Source organism: Salmo trutta, chromosome 31 (genome assembly GCF_901001165.1).
Source record: "Salmo trutta chromosome 31, fSalTru1.1, whole genome shotgun sequence".
In the NCBI taxonomy this organism is placed as follows: Eukaryota; Metazoa; Chordata; class Actinopteri; order Salmoniformes; family Salmonidae; genus Salmo; species Salmo trutta.
Genome location: NC_042987.1, coordinates 14,939,979 through 14,961,563, shown reverse-complemented (window position 1 = coordinate 14,961,563; position 21,585 = coordinate 14,939,979). Strand labels below are relative to the sequence as shown.

At 42.8% G+C, this 21,585-nt stretch overlaps 1 protein-coding gene across 1 annotated transcript in view; it reads right to left on the bottom strand.

The window, feature by feature from the left end:
* LOC115169613 (voltage-dependent R-type calcium channel subunit alpha-1E-like) overlaps window positions 1-21,108 on the bottom strand; it is a 101,339-nt gene extending 80,231 nt beyond the window's left edge. Inside the window, exons 1-5 of the mRNA XM_029725409.1 lie at window positions 21,041-21,108; window positions 18,331-18,814; window positions 6,002-6,277; window positions 4,093-4,198; window positions 3,011-3,150 (exon numbers count right to left, since the gene is read on the bottom strand). Of these exons, the coding sequence (XP_029581269.1) occupies window positions 3,011-3,150; window positions 4,093-4,198; window positions 6,002-6,277; window positions 18,331-18,680 (872 nt within the window). The 5' untranslated portion in view covers window positions 18,681-18,814; window positions 21,041-21,108. The remainder of the gene's footprint in view (window positions 1-3,010; window positions 3,151-4,092; window positions 4,199-6,001; window positions 6,278-18,330; window positions 18,815-21,040) is intronic.
* Window positions 21,109-21,585: the final 477 nt, after the last annotated feature.

Here is a 21,585-nt window from a genome sequence, read left to right as displayed (position 1 = left end):
TGACCATAATGGTTTACAATCTAGGGTTACTCCAAGCATTTTAGTCTCCTCAACTTGCTCAATTACCACATTATTCATTACAAGATTTAGTTGAGGTTTAGGGTTTGTCAATTATCTTCCTGCTACTCCACCATGTCCATGTCAGTTATCAGTTAAATTGACTATTCTCTCATCATTGATTTTTACTTGAACAATTTAAAGGATTTCTGTATAGATGTCTAATGTTGGTTGGGGCATATTAACCTTAAACTATACTAGCCCAATAAGCACATGCCCTAGAGATCTCTCTTATTGGGACAGTGGTTAGGGTGTTCATCATTGGTGCTGATGGCCTGTGTTCCAGACCTGCTAGGGGAATCATCCTACTCTCACATTCTTAGCAATATATGATGATGTCATTATTTGCTGTTCTAGATTGTATTTATCAGACTTGTTTATATGGACATAATGTGTATACAGTTGTCCTCTTTCACACATTTGTGGAACTTTGGCTGCCTCTTTCACACATTTCTTGAATTTGGCCGAAGTTCCAGACATGCGTGAAATCCAAAAGAAGGTATAGAAAAATGGTTTTTAAGCCTTGAGACAATTGAGACATGGATTGTGTTTGTGTGCCATTCAAAGGGTGAATGAGCAAGACAAAATATTTAAGTGCTTTTGAATGGGGTATAGTAGTAGGTGCCAGGCGCACTGGTTTCAGTGTGTCAAGAACTGCAACTCTGTTGGGTTTTTCATGCTCAACAGTTTCCCGTGTGTGTAAAGAATGGTCCACCACCCAAAGGACATCCAGCCAACTTGACACAAATTTGGGAAAACGGTCAAAACGGACAAGTCAAAACGGACCAGCATCCCTGTGGAACGCTTTCGACACCTTGTAGAGTTCATATCCCAACAAATTGAGGCTGTTTTGAGGGCAAAAGAGGGTGCAACTCAATATTAGGAAGGTATTCCTAATGTTTTATACACTCAATGTATGTTAAAAACAATGTTTGTGTTAAAAACACTGTCTGTTTTCTAACCATTTTCTGTGTATGTTTGATGGAATATTCTCCTAACCCACAGAAAACTGGACACATTAATGTTTTTGCCACGTTCTCATGAAACGTATCTAGAACATTATTATCTTATGTTATGAGAACATAGCAACCATGTTCTGTGTTTGTTGGTGGGATGTTGATGGAATATTCTCCTAACCCACAGAAAATTGGATGCATTAAACCTCTTAAGGATCTGCCCCTTTTTTTCAATTTTAACTGCCTGTAGCTCAGGACCTGAAGCAAGGATATGCATATTATTGATACCATTTGAAAGGAAACACTTTGAAGTTTGTGGAAATGTGAAATGAATGTTGGAGAATATAACACATTAGATCTGGTAAAAGATACAAAGAAAAAAACACGCATTGTTTTGCCTTTTTTTGTACCATCATTTTTTAAATGCAAGATAAAGGACATAATGTATTATTCCAGCCCAGGTGTGATTTAGATTTAAGCCACTAGATGGCAGCAGTGTATGTGCAAAGTTTTAGACTGATTCAATGAACCATTGCATTTCTGTTCAAAATTTTGTCTCAAGACTGCCCAAATGTGCCTAATTGGTTTATTAATAACTTTCAAAGTTCATAACTGTAAACTCTCCTCAAACAATAGCATGGTATTAGTTCAATGTAATAGCTACTGTAAATTGGACAGTGCAGTTAGATTAACAAGAATTTAATCTTTCTGACAATATCAGATATGTCTATGTCCTGGGAAATTGTCTTGTTTCTTACAACCTCATGCTAATCACATTAGCCTACGTTAGCTCAACCATCCCGACCCACCGATCCTGTAGAGGTTAATATTCTTGCAAGGCTCTCATTTAACGTTTCTAGAACAGTCATATCTTAAGTTCTGAGAACACGGTAACCACGTTCTTGATAAATTATATTTGATATTAAGGGAACGCTCTCTTGGAAACATTCCTTGCAAATCACAGGAACATTCCTATGAAAACATTAGTTAATGACCTAATGAAACTCTTAAGGGAACGTTCTCTTAAGTTGTTGGAACGTTTGTTGTTAGCTGGGCTTTTATGTAAGTACATTCAGTAAGAGAAAGTGGAGAGAGAAAGAGATAGATGTGGGCGTTGGGGTGAGCTTTGATGTCAATATGCCAACAGCTATATTCCCTGAATACTGTATGCTGTATGCTGCTTCTCCCTCCATACAACAGAACTGAACGAATATGGATGCCAATAATATTGACTTAAAGCATTATGAATAAGTAAACATAAAGCATAAATTAACCCATTCCTGGGGGAACAAAAGAACGGTCTCTGTGTCTCTCTCGCTCTGTCTGCCTCTTTTTCTCTCTCTCTATCCCGCCTCTCTCTCCTTTTCTTGCATAAAATCTTCTTCAGGAATACATTTACAGGTCCTGGGGGCGAAACAGGTTTTCGAAACGACAGCCAATCCACTTATCCACCCACCTATCTGCTGGCCACACTGTGCAAGGGGAGCACACACTTCCCCTAGTTATGCATAAACACACATGTTAGTTGTTACACATTTTCATTTCGTAATGATGAACAGCTATCTAACCAACACAAGTCATGACATGAGCAGGTATCCAGGTTTGGAAATATGGATCCATCCTCATATACAGTACATCTAAGTACAAACACTGACTGAAGCCCAACGCACACAATGTATAGTCATTACTGTAATAGTCACTGCCTAACTACCATAGACTAGATCCATATGGACATGTTTGCAATACAGTCCACAACAAACCACTGTGGACACCCACACAGCCATAGCTTTGGAGGTCACAGAAAAGAGAGGAAAGCGGCCCATGCTGCCACTCACCCATTGAACTCAAAGAAAATGTTCTAATTTAGGCCTTAAACCCAAAACCTTGGCACAAAATAAACAAGTCATATTCGTGCAGGAGCTTCTTTTCTTTGAACTATTAGTCCAAATTTCACACACATACGTAAAGCAATCCATATTTCACTAGTTGTAACTCACCCGCTGACCACGACGATGAAGTCCATGATATTCCATCCATTCCTCAGGTAGGAGCCTTTATGGAACACAAAGCCCAGTGCCACCAGCTTGATTCCAAACTCAAAGCAGAAGATCCCGATGAAGTAAGGCTCAGTACACTCCTGTAGAGGAAGAGACAACATGGATGGATTAGGATATCTGTCTGAAATTTCTAAATGGAAATTAAAAACTTTAGAAGCCTTTTTTAAACCACTTTCATTTCCTCAGGAAAATTCTCAGCGACAAAACCTGTATATAGTGCCATATGGACCATGGTCAAAAATTAGTGCACTATTATACACTGAGTGTACAAAACATTATGAACACCTGCTCTTTCCATGACATAGACTGACCAGGTGAAAGCTATGATCTCTTATTGATGTCACTTGTTAAATCCACTTCAACCAGTGTAGATGAAAGGGAGGTAACAAGTTAAAGAAGGCTTTTCAAGCCTTGAGACAATTGAGACATGGATTGTCTATGCCATTCAAAGGGTGAATGTACAAAATAAAATATTTAAGTGCCTTTGAACAGGGTATGGTAGTAGGTGCCAGGTGCACCGGTTTGTGTCAACAACTGCACACCGCTGGGTTTTTCACGCTCAACAGTTTCCCGTGTGTATCAAGTATGGTCCACCACCCAAAGGAAATCCAGCCAACTTGACACAACAGTGGAAAGGATTGGAGTCAACATGGGCCAGCATCCCTGTGGAACGCTTTCGACACCTTGTAGAGTCCACTAATTGAGGCTGTTCTGAGGGCGAGGGGGTTTGCTGGCCACTTTAGACTGTACAAAACAGTAAAAGAAAGGTAGGTAAACTTACAGTTTTTTAGCCAATAGGCCTACAAAATAAAAATTGTAGTAGTTCTCAGTCACATGAATTGCAATGTAATACAATGACTCTCTTGTAAATAACATCTGTAGATAATTCTTAATGAAATTAACTGTGTCTCATTTAACTCTGTAACCCATTTACTGTACGTTAAAACACTATAGTGAACAGGGGGTCATTTGAGATGCAGCCTAAAAGTCCAATAAAAACCAATCAGGGCCTGTAGTCTCACCAGTCTTTTGGCCATGGGAGTCTTGTCCTCCCCAGGAAGATGTTGCTCCAGGGCCAGGACGATGCAGTTGGCCGTGATGGTTGCCAGGATCACCCACTCAAACGGTGTAAGGGCCATAAGGTTAAGGAAAGGGCTTTTTTACACATCATATACAGTACACAACAATCCTTTGACAAACAGATCATAGTGATAATGCTAATTATATTGGTGTTGTGGGGAGGGGGCTTATCATTACAATGGAATCTGTTATACTTCTACGGCTGTGGATGTTGGTAGTTCCAGTGAAATGAAAACTGGATGGATGGATTATCAGATGATGGACAATGGAATGGTTGATATAGAGAATGGCATCGAAATAAAGCAGTCAGAGATAATACAGTATCCATGGCAACATGACAATAACAGTTATTTGAGTGTGCTCAAAAGTCACTTTGGACTGACAGCCTCTTCCCACAGGACAACTCTTTGAGGGACCTGTTGGATGTGAAATGTTATACCCACAGACTTGCTGCTGCATCGCTGTGTGTATGTGCCCGTGTGTGTGTGTGTGCATGTGTGTGTGTGTGGGTGTGTGTGTGTGTATGAGAGACTGTGGTTGTCTTGGCTATCGTAAGCGGCGCCACATGGAACACTCGCTCCATCACTATTAATTTCTAGCCTTGAGTGAAAATGGTGTCACTGAGGTAGGATGTGGCGGGGGCCTCTGGGAGCTACTGTGAATGAGTCCACATCATGTCAGCACGACACAAACTATTTAAAAATAGCCAATCCAGAGAACAAAATAATACTCTGCAGATTCATGACTCCCATTAGTCACTCACAGTCACTTGAATTAATATTCACCACAAACTACCAGACCTGGGCTCACAAAGTATTGTTTTCTTTCAAATATTTTAAGCGTTTGATTGAACCTGCCTGGAAGTGCCATGTGTACACCATGTGCACTTTGGCGACGATTCTATTAGGTCCATTGCCTCACAGACGCTCAATCAAGTGCAGAAAATAAAATACTATCTGGTCCTGAACACTCACAGTCTCGAGCCGTATACCTTCTACCCTTTGCGTTCAACTTGCCTTGACCACTCAGGTCCCACACCCACACAACAACTAGGATGGTGGTTAGATAACAGCAAGCAGGAGAGTGACACAATGTATGAGTATGACCATACTCAAAAGAGCAGTGTATTGCATTATGGAATCAATGCAATATCTGTATGGCTAGAATGTAAAACGTATTAGTACAGATGTAGGATCTTAATTTGAGCCAGTTTCATACAGCAAAAGTATCTGCAATGACCGACAACGACAGATATTCATGTCGCAAAACACAAAAGTGAAAAGAATAATGCATTTGTCCTGACTCTTACTGTTGTTTAAATTCCATCATGCACCAAGGCAGCAGAGATATGCCTACAACCTAGGCCTGTTCATTTCAGTGAGCACAACCAGCTCACATTCACACAGCATTTTATTGCACAATAGGTACAACTATGGGTTTGAGGGAGATGGATAAAGGTACAGAAGGTAGACCACCTATTTAAAGTAGTCATGAAAAATGGAAAATGATAGATTGAAATACAGACAGTAACATTAGACTGATAGACAAATGTGCTGTGCCTCATCAAATAAAAGATTGCAGGGGGCCTAGTAACAGTCCAATCAAATCTAAAGAACTACAGTGATGACTGTGGACAGCCAATACATAACATAACCTTCAACTAAATTCACTAAATTCCAATAGTGAAACGAGTAGAATAGCGCACTAGATAAGTATGGTGCTGTCCATGGTGCTGAACTGCACTATAGTCAATGTAGCGCTAACTTTTAGACAACGGAAAACTACTCTTAGGTGCTGTGATATTCAGGAGGTAAGCTTTATAGTGAGTATTTAAAGTATAAGGAAGGATATGGCCATTCTATGATCCTCTTGGCAGTTTTCCGAATGAAATTGTCCTCGGCGAATATAAAGAGTGACCTGTTGACGGTGAGGCAGTTCTGCCGGTGAGGTATAGGGTTGTAAAGAGCCATGGTGCGCGCCCTCGCTGCTTTGGTTTGTTTCAGCGTCCCTGACCCTGTCCCTGACCCTGTACCTGAAGCCGTGTCCCCGCCGTCCTCCCCGCGCTCCGGGTCCCCGGAGTCTCGAGAATCCATCGCCATCTGAACCTCTTCTCCAAACCGAGCCATTCTATGGAAGAAAAAACGATGATCAGCCTTGCTAAATGTTGTTTTCTTGTATATCAAAGCATGAAACATCTAATGGATTGAAATAGTAAAAGATCCACTTTCAATCCATTGACAGCCTGAGACGACCTTTTGGAGCACCAAGATTATCCCTCAAAAAGTTACATGTAACGTCATTCCATGCTGAAGTAAACTACAAAAGGTAAAATTCGTGAGGCGTCTTAATACAAATTCCACAATGTATAACGATTCAGTTACAAGGATTGTAAAATATCTCAATCTATAGCCTATCAATCATCCATCTGTCCAGGCGAGTGAAAAGTGATTGTCAGCCTCGCTCCAGGCAAGTTTCAACATAAGAAAATCATTGGATGCACCGACTTTCTAAAAACTATTAATAACTTGAGTTACGTACACTATAGAATGCATGTTTAGCCTAAACCCAGTTGATCTTCGTTAGACAATGGAATACTCGTCTCCAACAACTTTAAGCATCTCCTCTCGCCCAGCCAAATTCGATATTGGTAACTTTCCGAAACGATTGGTGTACTAACACATTTTTGCATTCCTTTATCCACTTATCAATCAGAAATGTAATTGTTTTTGGAGAGAGAAACATTTGATGCGATAATACTGGTTTGATAGGCGCACGCTTATCTTTCAATATGATCACCTGCCTCTAAAAGCGCTGCCAGCGCAAGCTCCCGCACGCTTGCGCAACGCAACCCCCTCCCACGTCTTTCAGTATGGCAATTTCCAACACCCATCTCAATGAGAATTATCATAAGATAGAAAAATCATATTTCCGTTTCCATGGCAATACATCTTTCAGCGTTCAATGATATACGCTGACATTTTCTCAAAATTGTCACTTTCCAAAGATACACATGAACTATGCATTATATAAATCCATTATCCAGACCATTTGCAGGTCCTTGTAAGTTCTAAATGTATAGCAAGAAGCATCATTCATAAGGGGGTGGGTAGAAGGGTGGGCTGAAATCGCCGTTGAAATTGAAGGAACACATTAGGAATCCTATCTGTGAGCATTATGCTATAGTAAAATACAGGTAGATACACATACTGTAGGCCTCTTTCTCTGAAATGCATTTCAAAACGTTTTCTGCGTAACATGAGGTGTGTCCTTGGTACCACTAGGTGACAGTCATTGCATGAGTGAACACACCATCAACAAGAACTGTAGGGTTTCTATGGAACCACTAACATGACACTAGTCTCCCACTGGGCACCAACTGGTTAAATCAACGTTGTTAATGTATTGTGATGTGGAATCTACATGGACAATACACTGGATTTGAAAAAGTAGTCAACTGTTGTTTCGAGTGTAACATTTCTACCATAGGATTATGTCATCATGGTAACCAATTATCAACATAGACAAACCTTAAAACAACGTAATATCTTCTAAGTAATATCCACTATAAGAAAAACTATAGGCCGGGAAGCACCTTCTACTTAACAGAGCAAATGAAATGTAACCATCAATCGTACTGTATATCATCAATTAAGCGTTTTAAGCCTATTCAGCATTCGGAAAGTCATCAACAGCTATTGTTAAAATTCAGCCCAGGATTCAACTAAAAACGTTGGTAGATTTCAAATGGAATCTACAAGTTCATAATAAATATGTTGGATTCATCTCTCCATCTCAACCAAAAAATCGAAGTTAAAGAATAGAACAGTGGCGACCAGTCATTCAGGGCAGGAGAGGTGGCGACCCGTCATTTATTTTTTTTACATATTTTTTTCACCTTTATTCAACCAGATAGGTCAGTTGAGAACAAGTTCTCATTTACAACTGCACCCTGGCCAAGATAAAGTAAAGCAGTGTGACAAAATCAACAACACAAAGTTACATATGGAATAAAAAAACGTACAGCCAACAGCACAATAGAAAAGTCTATATACAGTGTGTGCAAATGAGGTAAGATGAGGGAGGTAAGGCAATAAATAGGCCGTAGTGGCAAAATAATTACAATTTAGCAATTAAACACTGGAGTGATGGATGTGCAGAAGATGAATGTGCAAGTAGAGATACTGTGGTGCAAAGGAGCAAAAAAACAAAAACAAAAAACAATATGGGGATGAGGTAGTTGGATGGGCTATTTACAGATGGGCTATGTACAGGTGCAATGATCTGTAAGCTGCTCTGACAGCTGATGCTTAAAGTTAGTGAGGGAGATATGAGTCTCCAGCTTCAGTGATTTTTGTAATTAATTCCATTAACTGGCAGCAGAGAAGTGGAAGGAAAGGCGGCCAAAGTAGGAAATGGCTTTGGGGGTGACCAGTGAAATATACCTGCTGGAGCGCATGCTACGGGTGGGTGCTGCTATGGTGACCAGTGAGCTGAGATAAGGTTGGGCTTTACCTAGCAAAGACTTATAGATTACCTGGAGCCAGTGGGTTTGGCGACGAATATGAAGCGAGGGCCAGCCAACGAGAGCATACAGGTCGCAATGGTGGGTAGTATATGGGGCTTTGGTGATACAACGGATGGCACTGTGATAGACTGCATCCAGTTTGCTGAGTAGAGTGTTGGAGGCTATTTTGTAAATGACATCGCCGAAGTCAAGGATTGGTAGGATAGTCAGTTTTACGAGGGTATGTTTGGCAGCATGAGTGAAGGAAGCTTTGTTGCGAAATAGGAGGCCAATTCTAGATTTAATTTTGGATTGGAGATGCTTAATGTGAGTCTGGAAGGAGAGTTTACAGTCTAACCAGACACCTAGGTATGTGTAGTTGTCCACATATTTTGAGAATGCTATTCATTGACTACAGCTCAGATTTCAACACCATAGTACCCTCAAAGCTCATCACTAAGCTAAGGATCTTGGGACTAAACACCTCCCTCTGCAACTGGATCCTGGACTTCCTGACGGGCCGCCCCCAGGTGGTGAGGGTAGGTAGCAACACATCTGCCACGCTGATCCTCAACACTGGAGCTCCTCAAGGGTGCATGCTCAGTCCCCTCCTGTACTCCCTGTTCACCCACGACTGCATGGCCAGGCATGACTCCAACAAGATCATTAAGTTTGCAGACGACACAACAGTGATAGGCCTGATCACCGACAACAACGAGACAGCCTATAGGGAGGAGGTCAGAGACCTGGCCGGGTGGTGCCAGAATAACAACCTATCCCTCAACGTAACCAAGACTAAGGAGATGATTGTGGACTACAGGAAAAGGAAGACTGAGCACGCCCCCATTCTTATTGACGGGGCTGTAGTGGAGCAGGTTGAGAAAAATCTCTTGTAGGCTGCTGCATAAATGATGTAATATGCCAGGGAGATATGTATACTGTAGCTAAGAAATGAATACTAAGTGTATGTTGTGTAGTAAGCTGTTAATAGCCCATGTGCCTCACCCTAATAATTTGGTCCCTTTCCCCCTCATAACTTAGCCTACTGTTCTGACTTGGTGGTGCACATGTAGCCTACAGCCTGTTTTAGAGAAAAGTCATCATCAAATATTTTAAGAGCTTTTATTGTCTGCTTATAATCCCCTTTATTTATCTTACGGTTCTGACTTGGTGTACTGGGAGAATACTGTAAGAACGGCCCATGTTCTGAATTCTGTCGCTGTACATTTCAAAAGTGCTGAACAAATAGTTATATTGACTACATCCGTCCTAGCTTGCTCATTAATGTCTTAATCTAAATTACGGATTGCGATTTATACACTCGTCGTCCCCTTATGCCATAGTTTGTACACCTCAATTGTTAGAAGAAACCACATTTGTTTAAGCAAATCAGCCATATCAGATATGTTTTTTTAAAAGGCAGGAAATTAGGCTGAATGGACTGTTTCGCTGCCGGAAAAGGCTCCGATGATAGCCAGGGGTAGCAGTAGTAAGGTGTTGGGACATCTTTATGTATGCCCTAACAGTTTGTGGGCACCGTTTGTCACCGTTATAGTGAAATTAATGTATTGTTTAGTGTTGTACTGTGTATTGGCTTTGCTAAAAAAAACAAAATGTTTGCCCCACCAAGATTTACACGCTAATAGGATTAAATCAAATCAAACTGTATTTAAAGTGCATTTAAAGTTTGATTTGATCCTATTCTTTAACTTACATTTTTGTTTGAAATGGAGACGTGAATCTAACATGTAAATTATTAATTTGTAGACAAACTGGAATTAAAGCCAGAGTCAGTGGCATAGATGGAGCTATCCAAGCAGAAGAAACATCTTGTCACGTCCTGACCAGCAGAGGGCGTATTGCTTAGTCTAGGTCAGGATGTGGCAGGGGGTTTGTTTTTGTTTAATGTTGGGTTGATGATTGGGACTTCCAATTGAAGGCAGGTGTGTATAGTTGCCTTTGATTGGAAGTCCTATATAGGTGTGTGTGTGTGTTTGTCTTTGGGGTTGTGGGGAATTGTTTTTGCACTGCGTTTGCATAGCCTGTGAGACTGTCCATGTTGTGAGTATCATTTATTGTTTTGTTTTCCGGTGGATGCTTTGCCTTTTACCAATTAAAAGAATGAGTGTCCACACTTCCGCTGCGCCTTGGTCCTTCTCTCTCATGTACGACTTAGTCTGTGACAGAATTCCCCACCACCAAACCAGGACCAAGCAGCGGAAGAAGGCTGGCGAGGACTGGGAGACACGACGGGTAAGGGAGACCGAGAGGCACCCCCAAGATTTTTTTAGGGGGGGGCACAAGGGCTGTTTGACGGGGCAAGAGCTGCCCGCCAGTCAGTCACCAGAGCTGCCCGCCAGTCAACAGTCACCAGAGCTGCCCGCCAGTCAACAGTCGCCAGAGCTGCCCGCCAGTCAACAGTCACCAGAGCTGCCCGCCAGTCAACAGTCGCCAGAGCTGCCCGCCAGTCAACAGTCGCCAGAGCTGCCCGCCAGTTAACAGTCGTCAGAGCTGCCCGCCAGTCAACAGTCGTCAGAGCTGCCCGGCAGTCAACAGTCGTCAGAGCTGCCCGCCAGTCAACAGTCGTCAGAGCTGCCCGCCAGTCAACAGTCGTCAGAGCTGCCCGCCAGTCAACAGTCGTCAGAGCTGCCCGCCAGTCAACAGTCGCCAGAACTGCCGGAGTGGCCAGACTGCCCTGAACTGCCGGAGTGGCCAGACTGCCCTGAACTGCCGGAGTGGCCAGACTGCCCTGAACTGCCGGAGTGGCCAGACTGCCCCGAACTGCCGGAGTGGCCAGACTGCCCCGAACTGCCGGAGCGGCCAGACTGCCCCGAACTGCCGGAGCGGCCAGACTGCCCCGAACTGCCGGAGCGGCCAGACTGCCCCGAACTGCCGGAGCGGCCAGACTGCCCCGAACTGCCGGAGCGGCCAGACTGCCCCGAACTGCCGGAGCGGCCAGACTGCCCCGAACTGCCGGAGCGACCAGACTGCCCCGAACTGCCCCGAGCGGCCAGACTGCCCCGAGCGGCCAGACTGCCCCGAGCGGCCAGACTGCCCCGAACTGCCCCGAGCGGCCAGACTGCCCCGAGCGGCCAGACTGCCCCGAGCTGCCAGACTGCCCCGACAGCCTGGAACGGCCAGAACCGGAGCCACCTCCAGGATAGGTGGGTTGGGGAGGGAGGGTGTAGCACAGGGCCGTTGTTGACGGCAGCCACCCTCCCTTCCCTCCCTTATGGTTTAGGGGTTATTGTTTGTTGGTTTTTGTTGGGGTATTGGGGATTTTCTTGTGTTTTTTTTTTTTTAGGTGCATCCTGGAGTCTGCACCTTGAGGGGGGGGGGGTACTGTCTCGTCCTGACCAGCAGAGGGCGTATTGCTTAGTCTAGGTCAGGATGTGGCAGGGGGGTTGTGTTTGTTTAATGTTGGGTTGATGATTGGGACTTCCAATTGAAGGCAGGTGTGTATAGTTGCCTTTGATTGGAAGTCCTATATAGGTGTGTGTGTTTGTTTTTGGGGTTGTGGGGAATTGTTTTTGCACTGAGTTTGCATAGCCTGTGAGACTGTCCATGTTGTGAGTATCATTTATTGTTTTGTTTTCCGCTGGATGCTTTGCCTTTTACCAATTTAAAAAATGAGTGTCCACACTTCCGCTGCGCCTTGGTCCTTCTCTCTCATGTACGACTTAGTCTGTGACACATCTCAAATCAAATTAAACTTTATTTGTCACATGTGCCGAATACAAGAAGTGTAGACCTTACCTTGAAATGCTTACTTACAAGCCCTTAACCATCAGTGCAGTAAAGTAAAAAGTAACACAATACAATAACGAGGCTATATACAGGGGGTACCGGTATCGAGTCAGTGTGTAGGAGTACAGGTTAGTTGAGGTCATTTGTACATGTAGGTAGGGGTGAAGTGACTATGCATAGATAATAAACAGCCAGTAGCAGCGGTGTACAAAACAAGGAGGTCAATATAAATAGTCCGGTGGCCATTTGATTAATTGTTCAGCAGTCTTATGGCTTGGGGGTAGAAGCTGGGAGCCTTTTGGTCCTGGACTTGGCGCTCCGGTACCGCTTGCCCGTGCGGTAGCAGAGAAAACAGTCTATGACTTGGGTGACTGGAGTCTCTGACAATTTTATGGGCTTTCCTCTTACACTGCCTATTATATAGGTCCTGGATGGCAGGAAGCTTGGCCCCAGTGATGTATTGGGCCATACGCACTACCCTCTGAAGCGCCTTACGATCAGATGCCGAGCAGTTTCCATACTAGGTGATGATGCAACCGGTCAGGGTGCTCACGATGGTGCAGCTGTAGAACATCTTGAGGATTTGGGGACCCATGCCAAATCCTTTCAGTCTCCTGAGGGGGAAAAGGTTATGTCATGCCCTCTTCACAACTGTCTTGGTGTGTTTGGAGAATGATAGTTTGTTGGTGATGTGGACACCAAGGAACGTGAAAATCTCGACCCTCTCCACTACAGCCCCGTCGATGTTAATGGGTAGCTGTTCGGCCCGCCTTTTCCTGTAGTCCACGATCAGCTCCTTTGTCTTCCTCACATTGAGGGAGAGATTGTTGTCCTGGCACCACACTGCCAGTTCTCTGACCTCCTCCCTATAGGCTGTCTCATCGTTGTCGGTGATCAGGCTGTTGTGTCATCACTGTTGTGTCATCAGAAAACTTAATGATGGTGTTGGAGTTGTTTGGCCACGCAGTCGTGGGTGAACAGCGAGTACAGGAGGGGACTAAGTACACACCCAAGAGGGGCCCCAGTATTGAGGATCAGTGTGGCAGACATGTTGTTGCCTACCCTTACCACCTGGGGGCAGCCCGTCAGGAAGTCCAGGATCCAGTTGCAGAGAGAGGTGTTTAGTCCCAGGGTCCTTAGCTTAGTGATGAGTTCATCTCCTTTAAACGTTGATATTTGTTTGCGTTGACAGCCAAACACAATTCAGTAACACTTTTGCAATATGGTAAATAGCCTATTAACTTATGATATGTTGGATTCAAATCTGCATCTCAACCAAAAAATACAAGTTAAAGAAATAAAATAATAGGATTAAGCCAGTGGCTCAGATTTAACTATCCAAGCAGTAGATAGTTGATATTTGGTTGTGTTGTCAACCAAGCATAATTCAATATATTAGGTAGGAATTTCATTGATCAAATATTTCCCAATATTACCCAATTTTCCACGTTGAAATTACATGGTGTGTCCAGTGAGCTGGGTACCAGTCTTTTGAGCTAACATTGCACTCCTTGTAGCCTACTCCATGTCAAATGCCAAAGAAATCTCCAGAAGATATTGGCACCGCTATTTTCAATACTTTGTGTACCCTCCCCTTGCGAGGATAAAAGCCTTTTTCTATAATGTTTCATGAGATTGAAGAACACATTGTGAGGGATCTTAGACCATTCCTCCATACAGCATCTTACCTGATCCTTGATATCCTTCGGTCTGCACTTATCAACTGTGCTCTTCAATTTAAACAACAGGTTTTCAATGGGGTTTAGATCCAGAGACTGAGATGGGCATTGGAAAATGTAGATTTTGTGGTGAATTAACCATTTCTTTGTACATTTGTATGTGTGCTTGGGGTCATTGTCTTGCTGGAAGATCCACTTGTGGTCTGGTTTCAGCCTCCTAGCAGAGGCAACCATGTTTTTGGCTATAATGTCCTGGTACTTGGTAGAGGTCATGATGATGTAGACCTTAACAGGGGCCCCAGGACCAGTGGAAGCAAAACAGCCCCATAACATAAAAGATCCACCACCATATTTTACAGTAGGTATGAGGTTATTTTCTGCATATGCATCCTTCTTTCGTGGCCAAACTCACCACTGGTGTGCGTGGCCCAGGAGCTTTATTTTCATCTCATCTGACCATAGCACCAGGTTCCAATCCAAATGCCAACGCATTTGCATTTGTTGGTTGCTCTCAAGAAAGTTTTTTTTTATGGCAACCCTTCCAAATAGCCTATTGGCATGCAGGTGGCGTGCAATTGTAGATTTGGAGACCCGAAGATGCGACCAAGTTCCGTAATTCTCCAACGGTGGCCCTTGGATTTTTCTTTGGCTTTTATTTGTGCGTCTAACTTTGTGTGGACTGATATGGATAATTTTTTTAAAATCCATTTTAGAGTAAGGCTGTAAGGTAATAAAATTTGAAAAGGGGGAAGGGGTCTGAATACTTTCAGAATGCACTGTATGTACAAAAAGTGCTGTAATTTTCTAAGCGGTTCACCTAATATGGATTAAAATACCCTAAAGTTCACTACATCAAGCTTGTGACTCTACAAATTTGTTGGATGGCATTTTCTGTTTGTTTTGGTTGTGTTTCAGATTATTTTGTGCCCAAAAGAAATTAATGGTAAATAATGTATTGTGTCATTTTGGAGTCCGCCATGAATAAGGATAATCCTGAATGAATCGTGAATAATGATGAGTGAGAAAGTTACAATCGCACAAATATCATAACCCCACCCCAAAATGCTAACCTTCACTGGTATTGTAATGGTGAGAGGTTAGCATGTCTTGGGGGTAATTTCTAAACCCACTATGGATGAAAATACCCTCAAATTAAAGCTGACAGTCTGCACTTTAACCGCATATTCATTGTATCATTTCTAATCGAAAGTGCTGGAGTACAGAGCCAAAACAACCAAAAATGTGTCACTGTCCCAATACTTTTGGAGCTCAATGTAATTTCCCCCTTTTTTGTATTATTTCATACAGTTTTTTTTGCTGTATGAAATAATCCTTTATCAAGGGTGCCAATACTTCTGGAGGTGACTGTATTAGCTTTAGGCTACACACTGAGAGCATTGAGATATTTGTATTAATGAAGACAAACTTGTAGGCTACTATTAAAAACATTTAACCAATCCAGGTCATTGTGCTAATATCGGAATATCATGTCTGAAATAAAAATAGATCATGAAATAGATCCTGAAGGGCTGCCCCCTTTTTTGAGGGAGAGGAGAAGAACGCAGGGGCTTTAACACTAGTTCAGAGTGTGATGGAGACCTAATTTGGCAACCAGGCTCTCTCATTCCATCTGCGGCTGTCCTTCCCTTCCCAATGGGGACCGAGGGAGATGTGGAGATGGGTCTTAAAAATGACTACCACGTCATCCAAACACTCCCTCCCCCCATCCCTATGGGTATACTGTATGTGATGTATACTGTATGTGCAGATAAGGAGAGAGAGATAAAGATAAAAAGAAAGAGAGGGGGAGCGAGAAAGAAGGAGGGAGAAATAAATAAATAAAATAATAATACATATTTAAATCCAGCTATCTGTTTTACATAAACCTCCATTACATAAAGCACAAAAAAAGACCCTCAGAGGTAGGCCTAAAATATTTGTCAATTTCTATAAACATTCCTTTTTCTCTATCTTAACAGTTGTTTCCATAGCGACACAGCTCTCTTGAATTTCTGCTCTGTTCTTTTCATTTTGCCAACAAAAGCCACGTTGCACAATAGAGCAACCTCTTCCTACAGAAATCGTTTTTCCCCCAGGGCAACTCCGCTTCAAGCACATCATGTCAAGGTTTCAGTCCCCCTAGATAAACGGAGAGGCCAACACCACCTTCAAACAATATTTCTCTCCGGTAAAATAAGTGAACTGAACGTGTATGAACACCGCTCGGCTTACTATGTTGAATGTAACAACCGATCGTGATCCAATATCTAATCATCAAAGTTGCACAGAGAAACACGTTTGAGTTTGTTTCCAGATTGAATCCACTTCATGCATAATAATCATGCATTCATCATTATGTCAGCTCATCATCATCATGCCTTCAGATGTCACTTCATAATTCATGGCATCAGAAGGTTTAGCATGGTTGTTCCTATGACAGCATCAGGAACAATCTAGTAACCTTCTGCCTGTTCTGGTGGGGGTAGCTGGATGTAGTGGGTGGAGGCCACATCTACACTACACCTCCACTAAGATTACCTCAGTAGGGGGGTCATGGCAGAAATGGTGTGCTGTTATTATGTGTTTCAGTAGGAAGTTCTGTATTGGATATACAAAGAGGAGAAGAGCATTTCCGTTGCCATCTCTTGTTTCTCTAGACATTGCAGGAAAACAAATGATGTAGTTATCTCTTCACAACATTTAGGAGGAGGAAGTTATAATAAGCACAGCCCTTTTTAAAGATATTCCTAGATGCACCACGTTAAAACGTTAATGGGTGTACTTATCGCCAGAACTCTGAAGAGCATTTATGTAACTGTCGACAGAGACTTTCACCAAAAAACACTGACTGGAGTGGCTTTATCGTTTTTATTTTTCTCCGTTACCTAGCAACAGACATGCTATATTCCTGAGTTATGTTGGTTTGGACATACCAATAACTGAAGCTTATATAAATAAACATATTCATCGTAACTAACTGTACACCACACCCCCAAGATCCTTAGAAATACTTTATTGAAACCAGTCATCCACTACTTGTGTAGCCTAATCGTCTCTACTGCTCTACTGCTCATGTTTAGCAAATACCCAAACTATTTTGTGTACAGCTAGGAAGAACAAGACGTTCTCTTTCAATTGTCATCTCCACTATCTATCTGACTTTCCACGGTCTGCTTTGTTTTATTCTGTGGCATCCTCTAATGGTCAGGTATGCACACTACACTCAGATAAACCGTTATGTCTGGCCTTTTTATTCCCCTCTCCCCCCCTTTCGGAATAAAGGGGGGAGAGGGGGAATAAAGGGGGGGGGGAATAAATGTGTGAGTTCCCAAATTGAATCTCATTTTAACATGCTGAAACTGTTGTTAAGGGTGAATTCCCAGTGATTCCCAAACCTGATAGACACCGTAGTGCGAGACTGAGAGAGTAACCGTTGCATTCAATGTTGCACATTGGAACACTGGGTTGCAACCCAAAATAAACAACTCTCCCAATTATGTTTGGCTGTATATGATGAATGAGTGAGGGGGCCGTGGGGGGGGGGGGGGGGGGGATGTGAAGCAAGAGAGTGTGTGCTTGTATAATAGGGATACAAAAGAGTAATTACGTACGTGTGTTTGACAGAGTGAGAGAGAAGACAGAATGAGAGTGAATTCATCAGAGAGAAATAGACAGAGAAATAGGGAGAGAGAGGATGCATGAGAGAGAGAAAGCATGAGAGAGACAGAGACAAAGAGAGAGTGACACAAGAACCCAGGATATACCAGTATGTGCTGTATGTACGGTATGATGAAGAGCGTGTGTTGGGGCTGGTGGGGGGCGAGAGGGGGGTATAGAAATGAGGGGGGTCGACAGTGATGGATTGCACAGTCAAGTGAGTTCCTAAGGAGTTCCTTCCTGATGCTAAGGAGTTAATCAGAGCTCCAGGCTTCAGAGCTCAATGTTCCACAAGCAAGCTACGCATACAGTAGCTTGGGTTCAACATCATTTCGCTCTGCCCCATGGCAAAAATATAATAATAAATAGTAAGAATAATTATAATAATATATTTTGGGGGGGTTTGGGAGGCAAAACTGCGCTACGCCACTGACCTCAATGTAGGCTGATTATACTGTGCATTCATAGAAATGATTGTATACATTTTATTCCTGTATACATTCTGTACATTTCTTTCCCTGTGCTTCTTTTCATCTTGACACATGCCAGAGATGTTAAGAGAAAACCACTCCCCCTCTATCTTGTGTACTTACTCCCACTCTTTCCTGCGGGCCTGTGGTGTGCTCTGCATCTTGTGCGACTCGTGGGCTCTGATCACATCCTTCTGATCCACGATGCCCCCGCGTCTCCTCTGCATACTACAGGGGCTCACAGACCCCGAGCCTGTGTCCGACCCGGCCTTTTCCACCCTGTAAGGGACGTCGAAGCTGGCCGCCCGCGGGGGTAGAGCCAGGGTCTCCAGACCGGAGCGGGGAACCTGCAGGGAGCAGGAGCGGGACCCCTGGGCTAGGCCCCCCTGACGGGTGGTGCCCGGGCTCGGCCTCGGGGTCCGACGCCATGCCTCGGGCTCAGGGAGAGAGAGGGAGGAGCGGGTGCCGTGCATCGCCCTACTGGTGGTGCAGACTTTGGGACCGGAAGCCAAACCCACTGGGGCGCAGTGGTCTGGCATCAGAGAGAGATATTTATCTGAGCTGGTGAGCATCTCTGGATAGAAGAGCTTCTGGGATCAACATTATGCTAGAGAGAGAGAGAGAGAGAGAGAGAGAGAGAGAGAGAGAGAGAGAGAGAGTGTGTATATTAACAATGTTCTGGTAATAGTTTTCTGTGCAGAGTCTTAGAATACATTTTTTCTGTAACTCAATCTGATAACCAGAAGCTAATAAAAGCTAGAAAATGCAGACCAGACAGATTTGTTTTCTCCTATCTCCCAGACAGTGAGTCCACCTGCCTCGAGGTTCCCTATTTTAACCTTTAACATCTTGTCTGATGTAGGAGCACCCAATGGTCACCATTATTTGACAGTTGGTCCGTTCCTTTTAGTGATGATGGCGATGTTGTCAAATAAAAGGGGTTAAAAGTCTGATCCTTGCGGAGGCGTAAGTCTGTATTGATATTTCACTGAAGAGTAATTGGGTGTATCTTGCCATTTCACACAGCTGGATGAAAAGTACAGTGACCTCCCTGGATGCAGTCCTATTTTCTTTCAGCGTTAATAGCTGTTTGTGTGAAGCTAACTACTAATACACAACTAATATTGACTAACAAACCAAGCACGTAGAGATGATAATAGGGTAAGGAGAATTATAGATGGAAAACCGAGCTTTCACTTTATACTTTTGTTTCTAGGGAACACAATACAAACTCCAAAATGAGGGTGCTGAAAACAGAATACCGTAATTACCATGCACCAATAGGAGAACATTCATTTCAATGGAGTAAAAGAATGACCTGATCCTCTCTAACCTCACCTTTCCTGAATGCAATCTGATTACATGAACAAAATCTACCCAATCATACACTATATTAAAATGACCTGAATAAGAGCACATCATTGGATGATTATGTAAATGCCAGGGGTTCATCACACCATTATCAACATCCTTGCTCCAATGGATCTCACAGGATTACCCTGGCTGATCTTAATTTGATTACCCTGTTGCAGTATAACTTCCCTGCAGTGCAGGAAATGTGAAACTTGTAGTATATTTGAGGTTTAAAAAGACTTCTGAAGTTTGTCATTTCCACTTTGAAATTTCAGACTTGATTATACCTTATGAAAAATGTACAAACCTCTACAAAATTGTCCATTAATTATAATCCATATAAAAATGTGTATTTCCTGTTACTGCAGGATTATTTTCTTGCTGTAGTAAACTGGCTCAGATTAAGATCCTACACCTGTATCAGGCACCTCAATCGGCTATTTAAGTATGTTGGCATTGGCAAGAGAACAGAACAGCGGATAGCTGTGACACTGTCTGAGACAGAGGAGAGACAAGGCCGTTTCCACTGAGCAGGATCTGAAAGGAGCTTTATGGAGTGTGGGAGAGCTGAGGCACATGGAGAGGAGGGAGAGTGAGTCACTTATCAGCAGCTAGGCTCATTAGACTTGTACAGCCACAGGAGACATGACTGCAGAGCTGCCTCTGCCCTCACCTAGGCTACAGGAGAGGGACAGCCAGTGACAGCCAGCATACTGTGAAAGGGTGAGAGTATTCTATTGTGCTTTGTGTGCTGGACCTTGGCCTCATATTATCATTAAAGCAACATTGAAGCTGTGGGAAATAGGTTAGACACACCTGAACCAACATTATGGGAATCATATCAGTCTGGACTTCAGTTAATGCATAAGGTATATTTGAGGGGATTATTAGTAGTACTATTTATTCTGCCATATGAAAGATGTCATAGTAGCTAAATAAATGAATGACAGAAAAACGTCTTCAGACTGCGTCAAGCCTTGAGCGTCTTCCCTCACAAACATAAAGCCATGGGGTAGCAAGAATATAATAGGATAGACCAGATAATCAGGATGTCCACATGCCTTTTCAATCTTCATTATAAATTTAACCACTCCATTGAGATTCTCTGTCATTTTTAATTTGGAAACATTTCCTTGGCTGTTATCTTGCACAACACTTAATTAGTGCGCCCACGTACCGGAATTGTTTGAAACAAGAGTTGGCAAGTTATACCGCCTTTTGCCTAACTGGTGTGTGTCAAACATGGGTCGGCTGCGAATCAATGCAATAATAAAAACCTGGCTACCAACAGGTATATTTGGAATTATAGGATGTTTTTATGGACATTTCAAATGAACGAAAACAACCAATTAAGAACACTACAATATAATCAGAGAACATAACAAACAACTAGAAACAACTTAAAATGGTTCCGCAGGGAATATAGCAATGGAAGGTCGGGAAAAAGACCAATTAACTGATCTGTAAAAACATCATTTACCTTGAAGTGACGTCCCTTTCTCCATTCTAGATGTCATGCGACTCACAGCAGGGCACCTGCTATCAAAATGACACGAAATTCGTCTTATTCTCTTCTTATTCCTCAAGTTGTCGTTGACTATGGTTAGAAAAGATTTCGTGTGGAATCCTTGAGTGATGATGATTAGTGCTGTGCGGCTAAATCCAGGAGAGTGGTAGCCAAGGAGTCTAGCTGAGATCAACGTAGGCTACACAGGCTGCATTGGGAAGGAAGGGAAAGGGGCTATGCATGGAAATCATCCCAACAATCATATACTCTCTGCAGGGATATGAGTCAGTCAGTGTTAGATCAAGTACAGCATGTTATATTATATAGTCATGAGTATATTGCTAACATCTGTTTAATTGATCATCTTAATGTTTACTGTGAATAATGTAACCTACTCAAGCCTATTTGAAAAGCCTAATAACAATAATAATTGATTCAACTTCTGTAGCGCTTTTCATTACAAAAATAATCTCAAAGCACTTGAAAAAGGCAGAAAAAGACAATCAAGAATCAAATAA